The 13945-nt window shown below is 38.9% G+C and overlaps 1 protein-coding gene across 1 annotated transcript in view; it reads right to left on the bottom strand.

Annotated features, from left to right (window-relative positions):
* LOC121527679 (kinesin-1 heavy chain-like) overlaps nt 1-8112 on the bottom strand; it is a 31236-nt gene extending 23124 nt beyond the window's left edge. The window contains exons 1-5 of the mRNA XM_041814703.1: nt 7987-8112; nt 1015-1102; nt 452-525; nt 268-372; nt 120-168 (exon numbers count right to left, since the gene is read on the bottom strand). Of these exons, the coding sequence (XP_041670637.1) occupies nt 120-168; nt 268-372; nt 452-525; nt 1015-1102; nt 7987-8112 (442 nt within the window). The remainder of the gene's footprint in view (nt 1-119; nt 169-267; nt 373-451; nt 526-1014; nt 1103-7986) is intronic.
* Between the last annotated feature and the right edge of the window lie 5833 nt (nt 8113-13945).

The following is a 13945-nucleotide window of genomic DNA, read 5'->3' as shown; positions in this document are numbered from 1 at the left end:
GTCAAATTCTTAAATTAGTCAGATGATCTGAAACATGTAAGTGTGACAAATATGCAAAAAAAGTAAGAAATCAGGAAGTGGGTAAACAGTTTTCACAGCACTGTGAAATATAATCTTACCATCCAATAAATCTTTGATTTTGTCCAAATAAACTTCAAAATATGACACCTGTAAAGAAAAATAAACTGATAAGATTGAAACAACATCATGATGAATATGAGTTGATATTTTAATTCAGTTAAGCACTAAATTAAGATCGAAACAAACTTTGATATGGAACTCCAGGTTCTCATCCATGGAATAAATGTGGTTGAAGATGTCTTGAACAATTCTGGGAGTGATTCCCATCATGTCTGGGTCATGGAGTTTTCCCTTTAAAGAGACAATCATGTAATGGGGGTTTAAAACAAGAAGAACAAGTCAAAAGTAGATGAAAAGCTCTTTAAATTACCTCCATTGTGTGGGTTTTTCCAGAGGACGTCTGCCCATATGCAAATATTGTCCCGTTGTAGCCTTCCAGAACATCTGTACATATAAAATATAAACATCAGGGCCCTGGGATATAATAGCAAGCTTAAAGTGTCCATCATTGACACTTACAGAAGTGGATGAGGGCCACAAAAAAAAAAATTGAGACAAGATTTCATTTTTCTTATGAGATTAAAGCCAGAATTCTTAGAAAAAGTCAGAATTTTGAGATCAAAGTCAGAATTCTCAATTTAAAGTCAGAATTCTGAGATTGAAGTCAGAATTTTCAGATTGTCAGAGTTCTCAGATTAAAGTCAGCATTCTCAGATTAAAGTTAGCATTCTCAGATTAAAGTTAGCATTCTCAGATTAAAGTTAGCATGCTCAGATTAAAGTCAGAATTCTCAATTCAGAGCCAGAGTTCTGAGATGAAAGTCAGAATTCTGACTTTTTTCTCACAATTAAAAAAAAATTGCATCTCAATGTTTTTCAGTGGCCCTAATCCTCTTCTGTAGACACTGTATCAATATCCCACAGTATTTCTCACCTTTGACGATCTTCTGAGCCACAGCATTGTAGAACTGCTCCTGAGTTGTATTGGACTGGAACACACGGTCAAAGTAGTACGGTTTACCCTGTGAGGACAGGCAGAATTGATTAGCATTATTATCAAATGTGAACATGGAATACAGCACTGTAACACAGCAATAAATCAACACAAATCTACATTATGTCCCTGTAAACTGGTAAAAAACAAAACAAAACACAAGCTTAGTCTGGTATTCCATATGGACCTGAACATATAAGCGATGATTTTCAGTGCAGAGTTTAGATATGATGGGAGTACAGACCAGAGTCTATGCTCAAATAATATAATTCTACAACATCTAATGTTCTGCTAATTATGCTAATTGTAGACATTGTTTTGTTCTCTCCAAATTCCACCATGAAAACTGGCACACACTTAAAACACTGTAAAGATGATACAATGAGAAAGGTTTAAGAAATAGACATGGTGAATTTGCTCAAAGGCACAGTCTTTTGTGCTTTAATGGAACACTGCCAAAAATCAGTTTTACCTGGATTTAGGAATTTTTGGGTGCATATGCACCTTAGGGAGATCTACAAAAAACCCAGTGTGACCATTTCCCATGCTAACAGGAAATTTGCCATGTTGTATACATGACCTAAAACTGGGGTGTTTTCTGGCCAATTCCAGGGGTCATATTAGACAAATAGTCTTAGGGATTTCATTTGGTCAACTCATAGATTGGTGTATAGCTAAAAGACAGCTTAATGATGAAAAGCCACTTCAAACTTTTTCATTAGTGATTAGTTTCACACAACCATCTGGAAAAATAAGAAATGACAAGCAGAGGTGGAAAAAGCCTAGCAGTACATCTGTATTCAACTCAACCTGGAAACCCTTTGGGGGGTCAGGAGTGGAGTACAGGGCCAAGCTTAGGCAATTGACCTTGCAGCTGATGTCAGAGAAAAATCATAGTCATCACAGTGAATAATATATTGGGTTATGGGATTTGCAATTACATTTTTATTTACATTTTACACATTCCCCCGACATTTTTTGGAATTGGGTTTATAACACAAAACTATCACTGTGCAAGGTGAGGATTTTGTCACATAATAGAGGTGTGGTTAAAGTAATCATATGAGACAATCTAAACACCAAACACTGACATCACCACAAACACACCATCCCCACTGTGATGGACTGTGGTGGCAGCATCATGCTGTGGGGATACTTCTCAGCAGCCGACCGTGGAAGGCTTCTAAAGGTAGAAAGGAAAATTAATGTGGCTAAATACAGGAAAATCCTAGAGGACAATCTTATTCAGTCTGCACGAGAACTTCAGCTGAATTAACCAAAGCATACAGCAAAAGCTACAGAGAAAAAGTTTTAAGACAACAAGATCAATGTTGCAAGCCTCAGTCTAATAAATAATTTGTGGCTGGTCTGGAAAAGGGCTGTTCATGCCAGAGCAGCAGTTTTGCAAAGAAAAAAATGGGTAAAATTGCAGTGTCCAGATGTGCAAGCCTGACTGAGATCCCTCCACACAGAGTCATAGCTGTGATTGGAGCCAAAGGTGCATCTACTAAACACTGACTTTAAGGAGGTGAATACTTATGCAGTCACTTATTTTACTTTAAATATTTTATTTAATCAAAATCAAAATCTGTTCAGCATTAACAAGTATTTTTGAAGATTGTTTTTTTGTCAAAAAAAGACAAATTATATTGACCATGATTTATTTCTAAAACCAATATTTATTGGCTTAATTTTATACTTCCATTAGCTCAACAGCTAAAGTCTTCAGGTTTCTAAAAATGAAGCAGTAATTTGTCTGACCCTGTGCAGTCCAGCTTCTTGTTTGCTCAATGAAAAGTATAATTTACATTTTTCCACACTATTGAGAACAGCTATAGGCTGAAATTTTCCCTATCTCCAAAGCTTGTCTGTCCGAGTTCATATCTGATTAAGTGAAGAAAGCTATGGTAATGAAGAGAATATGGTGAGGCTTGTGTTAAAACAGTACTGATGATTGTGGTTGATGCTGCAGAGTCATGCAGAGAAAATAACTTGACTCCCTGAGGTTGTGGCGTGTCGCGTTTAAAAGGATCAGTATTTCATTTTCTAACTTTTGGAGGTAAAATAATGAGCCTCTTTAACATTTTTTCCCTTTTTTAAGGTTGTAAAAGTATATTCACTGCATGCAATTGCTTTGGAAATTTAGTTATTTCATTGAAAACTGAGCAGACTCCCCCAGCAGGAAGGCTGGAAAAGAACAACACATGGCCTTATGAGATTCCCTTTCACATTACAGTAAAATAAATGATTAATCGTGAAGTCCCTCTTTGCTGCCCTGCTCTAACACTGTCTCTGATAGGAGCTGCAGTGAACAGAGCAGTGCCGATGAACATTAACTCAGCTCTTCATGAAGCGTCTGATCATCGCTCAGCCTGGGACTTGGAGTCTGAACCTCCAAACAAAGCAGCTGTTCATGGCTTTCATTTGGAGTGGTCATGAACATCAGGGGATGTAGTTTGCCATGAAAATTGATCATTTCAACTGAGCTGAAAACAGGCCTTTTATTCAAAGGGGGAAAAGGCCGAGGTAACACTTTAAATATTACATCAAAAATATATCAATCTCTGATTAGGAAGGGATTAGACTAATAAATACAGACGGCAGACAGTTATAAAGAAAAATCAACATATCAATGATGATAATCTGTGCATAAGGTGAGCTGTACACAAGAATTCATGATGTGATTTTTGTAATATTTTCACTGTAGAAATCTGAAACTGCTCACTGATAGATTAGATTTGCTAATTAGTTACTCTAGCTCTCTCACGGTCTTGTCTTTTGTTGTTGGTTCTCAAGAACTTTAGAGCTTTCTCTCTTTTCAGTACACTGTCATGTGAAAAAGACTCAAATAGCTGCAGAGTGATTACAGCATGGATTATCTAACCATCTCTAGTTGACCAGACTGTTAATAGAGAGAAGATTCAGCGTCTGGGTTTGAAAAGTGAAGCCAGTACAGTGACCTGCCTTCATTCCGATAGCAAGTAAGGGTCATTACTGTTGTTGCAAGAGGAGACTGAAAAATAATAAATGGTCACCTGTGTGTTTCTGAAGCCCAAAAATGGCAGTGAGCATGTTGGAGATGCTCTCTGAAATGTACTTTTGTCAACCAAACAGCCTAAAAGGTAGAGCTGCAGGCTTTTGCATCCTGGGGAACAGCTACTATGTACCTACTTCACCTGTCAGTCAGCTCACCTGTGTCCTTGTTTATACCCATTTCTGTATTTTTTGATATAATAAAAATGGATTAATTACATATAAAAATCAAAATGTGCAACAATTAAACCATGAGCTATTGAAATTGAATTTGTCAAAATGGGCTTTTGATCATAGGTGCTGAAGGGAAGTCTGCAGCTTCTGGAGCTAGTGTTTAGTGGACACCTGAGGAACTGCAGTTTTCTGCACTTCTATGTTGTTATTTAATCTCTGGAGTTTGCTGTTTGGTTCTAGTAGCCCTAAATGCAATGTGAAATAGTGGGCAGTGCTCAACAAGCGTTGGACATCACCCACCTTCAGGCTGTTGTCCAATCAGATGTTTGGTCTATGTCATTATGTCATAATCACCCATTGATCAGCGTCATCGCATCCGCTTTCAGGTAAACAGCACACAACAAAATAATTCCTTATGGAAATAATCATTTTTAAGAAAACATTTGGATATACATTTTCTATATATACAGTATATATCTATGGATATATGGATATAAATTATGTTTTTTAGTTGCCATCATCTCCACTTACAGCCTGTGTTTCATGCTCAAACATGCACCTTCTGTGTTTAATACATTGTATTCACACCAGGATTACTAGCAGGCTAACCAGCTAGCGCCGTGAAACGACTGCCACAAATGAACAAAAACATTTACTTAAGTGTTTATCATTTATCTTCAAAAAATCTATTACACCATAGTTTATAATACTTAAAATGTAACACACCCGCATTTGGATTAATCTGATTTTAAATATTCAATTAAATAAAACATTTTTTTTTATCACATTAAATTAAATTGTCAGTCTGTTGCACCTATATTGTTGTTATGCCTTCAACTATCATGATTTTTGTCTGCAGTCCAGTCATCAGCATGTTTTCACTCTGACACTCCGTCACCTGCTTGGTTCCATGTGATTAATGTGACGCACAGTAATCAGGTAAAAGCTGTGCTTTCTCCTCCTAGAAGTGTTCACTTTGCACAGCATCTCCATCAGCCTGATTTGCCTCCCCGATGACCATGGGGTTTAATCTAGAGTGGAGGCTTGTTGCAAACGATTATTTGTTTGGCTAATCCTCAATGGCGAAGTGCCAACACAGTTATTTTTACTACTCAAAATTGCATCAGACCTTGAATCCTCAATATCCGACATGTTTGATTACCAAATTGAGCAACACTTTTCACCATCAGTGGAGTCGGTTTGTGAAACAAACTCACGCCAATTATTCAAGTAAGTCACTTCACTGGTCTCCATTGTTTACAGACTTGCAGTAAAACTAAAACCCATCTGTAGCTACCACCTCCTTCTCCTCAGATAATACTGATTGGTCCATTCATTCTTGGACCTGGCACACACATTTTATCTTCAGTTTTGCAAGATGGATCTGCATAATGACAGACATGGAATCTGGTCAACGCATCAGCTTTGCACGGTTATAAATTGCTTTGATGGAGAAAAAAAATGAGCCAATCTTTCTGATTAGTGTCACCACAGTTCTTTATGAGCTTATACTCTCAATCTCAAATTTTGAGACTTCTTGTGCAGTATGATGTTAAATATGCACAACTATTATGTTCTTTATAGAATAATGGGCATGAAATGCATTGTGTCTTGACTTGTGAATGACAGTGACAACCAGAGCAAGATGTGAGTGTGGAGATATGATTAAATGCCAATCTTAAGCCACTAACATTTGGCCTTTAGTTCCTCCAAATTATTGGTAATTTTTCAGGGCCTTCGAAAATTTTTCCATAAACCAATGAGTGACTTCTCTGAGTTAATCCACTTCCTGTATACCAGACTGTAGTTTAAATGCTCCTTAAGCTGAGCAATTGCCATGCCATGTGTTTGCATGTGTAACTAAATCATAGTCTGCCAAAGCATGAAACCTGGATACACAAGTAAAACTTCAACACTTTACTGATGACCATGCAGGCATGATTGCATGATTTACTGAGGTTGCGTACTCAGCAGTCACACAATGATGGTTGCAGCCCCCAAAGCGCTGCTGCAGAAGGTTGGAGATCTCATGCTCGATGTGGACGGGACCTCCATCTGTCCGTCCTCCGAGGTCCGAAACCTGGGCGTCATCCTGGACTCCACCCTCTCCTTCCAGTCCCACATAAAGTCTGTCACCAAGCCTTCTATCATCTCAAGAACATCTCCAGACTCCGACCATCACTCCCTGGTTCTGTGGCTGAAACACTCATTCATGCTTTCATAACCTCCCACCTGGACTACTGTAATGGAGTCCTGTCTGGAGTTCCCAGCAAAACCCTGGACAGGCTTCAGTACGTCCAAAACTCTGCAGCTAGAGTTCTCACCCGCACTAGACCCTGGCAACACATCACTCCGACCCTCATCCACCTCCACTGGCTCCCTATCAAGTCCCGTATCAACTACAAAGTCCTCCTACTCACATACAAATCTCTCTATGCTCTGGCTCCCCAGTACCTTTCTGATCTCCTCCATCCATACACACCATCCTGCAACCTTCGATCTTCAGACACCGGCCTACTTTCCATGCCCAAAACCAAACTCCAAACCTATGGAGACAGAGCCTTCAGTGCTGCAGCTCCCACCCTCTGGAACACTCTTCCTGCAGACATTCGTAGCACTCCATCTCTGGACATTTTCAAAAAACGTCTCAAGCACCACCTGTTCACCACAGCCTACAGTCTTCACTAAACCACCCCTTACACTCATCCTACCCCTCACATAGTTTGTCCATGTCTATGTGTTCCTGTAAAGCGTCCTTGGGTTTCTTGAAAGGTGCTATATAAATTCAAGATATTATTATTATTATTAATGAGCAGTGCCATAAGATAACTGATTACTCTCTTCTTATATGGTCACCTTTTGCATTTTAAGATCTGTTATCAGGCTGGGTCCCTTATCCATCTTTTCTAAGTCACCAGGCTGTGCAGTAGCCTTTCAGGAACCTTCCAGGACAATAATTTTACTCACCTGAGATGACTTTACTGCCATCAGACCTTACTTTCCCAAGTGAAGCTAAAACTACCTTATGTTCGGTTTCAGCTAGGCTACACTTGTCTTGCCAGCACCATATGCTAATATGTTAGCATATGAACAATATCTAGGCCTAAAACACTCCAGTATTTTACAGTTAGCGTAACTTATCACGCAGGGTCGAGGTTATTAAAGTTCAGGGGATGTTTATGCAGTGAAAGTACACCTGAGGAGGGGGAAATTTATTTCGAACGTGGAGTTTTCGGCCCAGTAAATTACATAACACATTGATTTAACACATTTTATACGATTCAAACAGATTCCGTTAAACTGAGACTGAGACCGACGCCACACTTATGCCTGTACTCCAGAGAAGTCCGTGCGTAAAAGCGCAGTGGTCAGCCAGATGACCGTCATTACGCACGGCTTTATCAAACACAAACCTGATCTAAACCACCAAAACACAGTGAAATAAGAAAAAAATCATCATACAAGCTGTGTGTGACACTCATAATCTCTAAACTTTTTTTTCTTTGAGGGTAATTTTTAGTTAAATCAGATTTTTTTTTTCAATCTCCTTTATCTGAGATACAGTTAATAATCAAATTTACTCTGATCTGTTCCAATGAAATACATTTGAAACATTTTACAGATAATATTCTTACTTTCACTTGTTAGAAAAATTGCACTGACTTGAGTTTATCCCCTTAACCGTGAAAAGAGAATCAAACTCACCGCTATCGCCACGCAGTCTTCCCCTTGAAACTTGGGGATGTACTTGTCTCCCCGGGCCACTTCTGAGCTGTTCAGCGGCCTAAACCGGCACACCACCTTGATGCAGGTCTCCGCAGGGTCCGCCATCTCTGCGGCTGTGGGTGGATGGAGAGCTCCGTCCTCCCGTTACGGTCTGACAGATAGATACTGAGAGCTAAACAGCAGGCAGCCGAGGGGGAGGGCGCGCCACTGAGATGTTTCAGCTGACTGGAAACTCTGATGAAGAAGTCCTAAAATATAATTAAAGCGAGAAATCAAGCAATAATTTCCAGGACATTGTTTAGGAACTTCAGCAGCGTAGGGACTTCAACAAAACGTCAGACACTTTCTCTTCAGGATAAGTTATTCTGAAATCTTTTATATAAACATTTTCAGTTGATAAATATACAGATTTCTCATATTTGGTAGCTCTGTAATGCAGTCAAAACTGACACAGAGCTGGGTAAAACATGATTATGCAGAACAACTTCAGAGAGTTGCACTGTGATAGCTAAAATAAAAGATCCTGCAGTGATCAGGGCGGGACTAACCTGCTGTTTGGAGCTCATGTCATATGGATAGAAAAGTCACATGAGTCTGCAATCTGAGAATCATTGATTGTGTATTTTTAGATTTATAGAAACAGTTTTTAATTTTGGGTTCATACACAGATTTTCCATTTTCGAGACCAGGCCCCTCTGTCTTTCAGTTTTGTTACGCTGTTGACTGCCTTCATATATGTATAAATGCAACAAAAGTCCCCTCCTGAGTTATATTACCATGATAGAGTGTTCAAAACGCCCCCACAACATGATGCTGCCACCCCCATACTTCACAGTTGGGATGGTGTTCTCAGGCTTGCAAGCTTCCCCGTTTCCTACAAATGTAAGGATGGTCATTATGGTCAAACAGCTAGATTTAAGTTTCATTAGACTGCAGGACTTGTCTCTAAACATTCTGGTCATAGACTCTGTGTCCATTTCCAATCTCTTATCTGGCTTTTTTTTCGTTGCTTTTGGAATGATGGCTTCTCCCTCGCTGAGTTGCCTTTCAGCCCATGTGGGTAAAGGACTCCATTCATTTGTGGATAATGACTTCCTTTTACCAGCTTCAGCAGCATCTTCACAAGGTCTTTGCTGTTGTTCTAGAGTTGATACACACATTTAGCACCAAAGCACATTTATCTCTGGGACACAGAACCCGTCTCCTTCCTGAATAGTATCATGACTGGACATTCCCATGGTGTTTAGAATTTTTGGAACAGATGAACGTGGCACCTTCAGACAACTGGAAATTGTACCCAAGTTTGAACCAGACCTGTGGAAGCCCACAGTTCTCTTCCTGATATCTCAACAGATTACTCTGGATTTTCTGATGATGTCACACAAGGAAACAATGTGTTTGGGGTATGCCTTAAAGGGGACATATTTTACCCCTTTAAGACAAGTTTATATAGGTCTCAGAGGTCCCCAAAACATGCCTGTGAAGTTTGTTGCTGAAAAAACAACCCAGTAATGGATTTTTGCACATCTAAAAACCCCTCTGTTTCAGCCCTGATCAGAACGAGCTGATTCTGTGTCTGTGGCTTTAAATGTTAATGAGCTGTCTGGCTCCGCCCCTCTCAGGAAATGTATGTGGCTTAATGGATGTGGCACTCCTGATCCTCCCTTTCAGCTGCCAGCCGAGAGGAAGGCGGAACTTTCTTCAAAGCAGGGAGGGCCAACCAAATCTGGAGGCAGTGCTAACGCCCCATGTGACATCATGAGGGGAAAATTAGAGAACGGCTTGTTTCAGCACACATTTTCTGAAAGCTGGAGAAAGAGAGGGAGGGAGGGAATGGATTTTTTCTGGTACTTGAGGGGATTGTGGACAGGCAAGGGGCACATATTTTTGCTAGAAAAGCCTGAAAAAGGGATTTTTGCATAATATGTCCTCTTTAAAATACATCCACAGGTGTGCCGCCAATTAACTCAAATGTTGTCAGTTAACCAATCAGAAGATTCCAACACCATGACATCATCTGGGCTTTCCCAAATTATTTAAAAGCAAAGTAATCTGAGTTTATGTAAACGTCTGAATTTGAAGAAAGGAATAAAAAAAACTCTACAAAATTATCTCTCTCATTATTCTGGCATTTAGCAAATAGAAATAATTTTGGTAATCTTAACTGACCTATAACAGGAAAATGTTTAGTCTGATTCAGTGTCAGACAGTGAGAAATAATGTAGTCTTTGTATGTAAACGTCTGGTTTCAACTGTATGTTCTCATTGTCCATTTATACTGTAGCAGTCCATGTCAAGTTTTAATTGACTGGGTGTTCCTTTTTACAGATTGATTCCGAGACTTCTGATGTTATATATTCTTGGTCTTTTCTTCATGCATTCCACTTGCAATTAGAATTTTCTGTATATTAGCAGGTTGTATAATTCTTATAAAGCACCATTGCTGAAGCTGTCTTTGGGCACTGTTCTCTCCAAGCTAGGTTCCCCAGGTTTGTCTAAGACATTATTTTGGCCTGATCTAAACTCTAGAGCAGAAAATGAGTCCCACTCTAGCTCAGGCCAGTAACATCTAAATACAAGTTCCTACATCTGCAGCTTTTTAACTCAATACTAGCTGGCCAAAAGGCCTCTTTTTGTCTCTAATATCTTGGAAAAAACTGACAAAAAAAAAAAGAAAGAAAAGAAAACAGCTTATTTTACAAATATTATTCATATAATTGGCGGCATGCACACCACACCAGTACTCCAATAGTCACTGATACCTCTCAGAAGACTCCTTGAATGTACTAGTTTAAAACTGGAAAAAAAACAAAACAAAAAAAACAAACAAAAAACCCCCATCATAATTATGTAGAGATTTTCAATAAGATCCTAAAATGTCATTATTTCCCTTCTGACGTGACTGTGGGATGTTATTGCATCTTAGTGCCAACAGAGGGCACCATAGTAATGCAAAGTGTGGGTGATGATGCAGCAGAGCTGAGAAAGCTGGAGCAGGACTTCAGCTTTGGTGATTGGTTAAAAATGAGGATGAGATCTGAACTCTTACTTTAGGCCTCATTCACCTGACAAATCTAGATAAACATCTCATTTTCAGATATTTGAAATAAATCAGGACTTGTCAGTGGCTTTAAAATACATACAAGGATTTATTTTTTATAAGAATTTAGTTAAACAATTTTTTGAGATTTTTGCATGTTGTGCTTTGAAAGAGGGACAGACACCTTGTTTTTATCTGTTAGATTTATTAAAAAGAAAACTAAAATTCAACACAGAATGCTCTTTAACTGTTCAACCATATCATGGTGTTTTTAAAAAGGATTTTTATGGCCTTGTCTCGGTCTTGACTCAGTCTTGACCTTCAGAAGTCTTGGTCTTGTCTTGGTCTTGGTGCACTCTGGTCTGAGGCAATTATTTGTCTCGATAGTGTGGTCTTGAGTACCACTCTAGTAGACTTTGATGTGTGTTTTTGACCAGGTTGTAGTGAGGTTTAGCTTCTTTCAAAGCAAAGTTAAATTTTAATAAATTTGCATCAATAATGAGTAAATGGATTAGATTAAAGTTGTCCACATAAATGCAGTTTGTTACAGCCACAGGTTTAAGTTTGGCCAGAGGAGGCTCTCAATTATTACCTAGGGGGGAGAAAACACTGAGGTCCTAATGTTCTATACTGCAGTCTTTGGCGCCTCTGTGTGGACAGAAAAAAACTGTATGAACCTGACCTTTCTTTTCTTTGGCGGTTGAAAAGTGGCCCACCTTCTGCAGGATGATTTGTGTCTATGATTCAAATATGTCATCATTGAGCATGATGCAGATGATTCAAAACATTAACTTAAAGAAAACCAATCCCAGTTAATTGGATTTAAAAAGAAATACATCAAATGACAATAAGAAAAGTCTCAAGGTGGCTATTGCATGTTCAAATGATTTATTTGCTTTTTTTAGCTGAGTTTGCTTGTTTGCATCATTTGTATCAATTAAGCACATATCTTAAACACTATACTTGCATCGGTGCTCTATTTGATTGTTGTAATGTGTATCAGTGAGTGTATTATGTAAATTATGAAACATTTATCAACATAAGGGTGTAAAGGTCAGGAGTCCTCCGGTAGCCTCAGGGAAACAAAATGCAGTGAAAGGATTCAATGTGCAGCATCTTAGGCAGCCAGCAGGGGGCAGCAGAAGCTTAGAAAATGCACAGTGCAACCTTCAAGAAATGAGGCACATCCTGCAGAATTATTTCAACCAAAATCTTTAAACAATAGTCTTTTATGCATCATCTTAAAAAAATGCAAACAGCAAACATTTTCAAAACCATTTAATAATTTAAAAAAGAGATTAAGTGCAGAAACATGTTTGGGTTTTCACAAAATGTTTTATGTTTCAAAAGATATTTTTGCAGTCCATGAAATGTTTATTGTGTTAAATGGAATGTTTTATAAATGACCTTTAAGGGCCACCATAGAAGAGAGCTATGAGATGAAATTATCTGAGGAAGAACTGGATGAAGGGGAGAGGAGAGGAAAGAAAAAGGTAGCTTTTCCTCCGGGCTTCACCCTGGTTCACTGAGAAAAGAAAAAAGAAACCAAGAGGAAGGACAAGGAGAGAGCAGATGAAAAAATAACCAGTGAATTAAACCAAAGGAAAGTGTAAGCAGCAGATGAAAAACTGCCACCTTCTTCAACAACACTGTCAGTAAAACCTCCCTGTGAATAGTTCAACCTCAGACCAGTCAGTGAGCGAGAGAGAGGCGGGGAGATGGAGGGAAACGTGTGAGAAAAAAGGAGGTGTGGATGACTGAGGTTAGTGTGTTACTGTGTGACTGAGAATGAAAAAAAAGAACAACCAAGACCTCATTTTAGCAACATGGCTTCCTGTTTCTAAGTAACGGTCTTTGAGGGCAGAAGAAGCATCTCTCTGAAGATTTCAAAGTGAGCAATTTTTCCCCCCGACCCCCTCCTCCTCCCTCTGCACCTAAACCTCCACCTCCACCCTGTATTCTCTCAGCTTTTCCTCAGCAGATTGTGAATGCTGCCAAAGCAAGAACAGGCAATTCATAGTGTCTGCTGTCGCAAACAAGACAGTCAGAGAGCAATGCTGGAGCTACAGTGGTGTTTTAATGCCTAGAGCTTCTTTTTCCTCAACAAGCAGCAGATGAATCTGGATCAGTGGGTCATCAGATCTGAATTGCTGGAAAGCAGAAGGGCCAGCTTCCTTGTTTAGAGATTTCTTGTAATTATTTAACAGGAGAGATTCATAAAGAAGTCAGTGTGATGGGGATTTTTCTGCTCTGTATCAGTGCATTAAAATGACAAATTTTTAGGTTGGTTTCCTCTGCAACTTCATACATATGTATATAATTTTTCTTAAATAATAAGCTGTAATAACCCAGGCTTTTTCAGGCTATGAAATCATACTGGTCTGGAACAGGCAGAATAGGATAGGACTTTGATTTCACACAAAACTCATGTGAGTCAGTAATAGTTTGGAATAAAAAAAGGCCCTAGAGTTTACAACAGACCAGCCCGAATTTTCCAAAATGCCAATCCAAATGAAAAGTGAATTAAAGTTTGTGCAAAGACCTTACAGGCTTACTAGAACATACATATGTCCATAATTTAACTGGGACAATCCCATTTTCAGATTCTGTGTCCCATGTCCGGACAAAAATCAGTCAAACAATAATATGTCCTGTTTTAGAACAAACCCCATGTCTGATTTTTATCCAATTACAATGCAAAATAATGCACCATGCCAGCAGCACTTTGTTTATATGCTTGAATGTGCCTCCAACATAGTCTGGCTGTCTCAGAGTCCCACCCCCTTGAGACTCCTATTACGAGACTTTGCCTCTGTCAGGATGGAAACTTATGCTAAAACTTAACAAAATAAATAACAAAAACAAAATAAAATTGGTTTAGACTTCCTGATAGAGGTT

The sequence above is a fragment of the Cheilinus undulatus genome, linkage group 19 (genome assembly GCF_018320785.1).
Source record: "Cheilinus undulatus linkage group 19, ASM1832078v1, whole genome shotgun sequence".
In the NCBI taxonomy this organism is placed as follows: Eukaryota; Metazoa; Chordata; class Actinopteri; order Labriformes; family Labridae; genus Cheilinus; species Cheilinus undulatus.
This window is presented reverse-complemented; position numbering and strand designations above follow the sequence as displayed.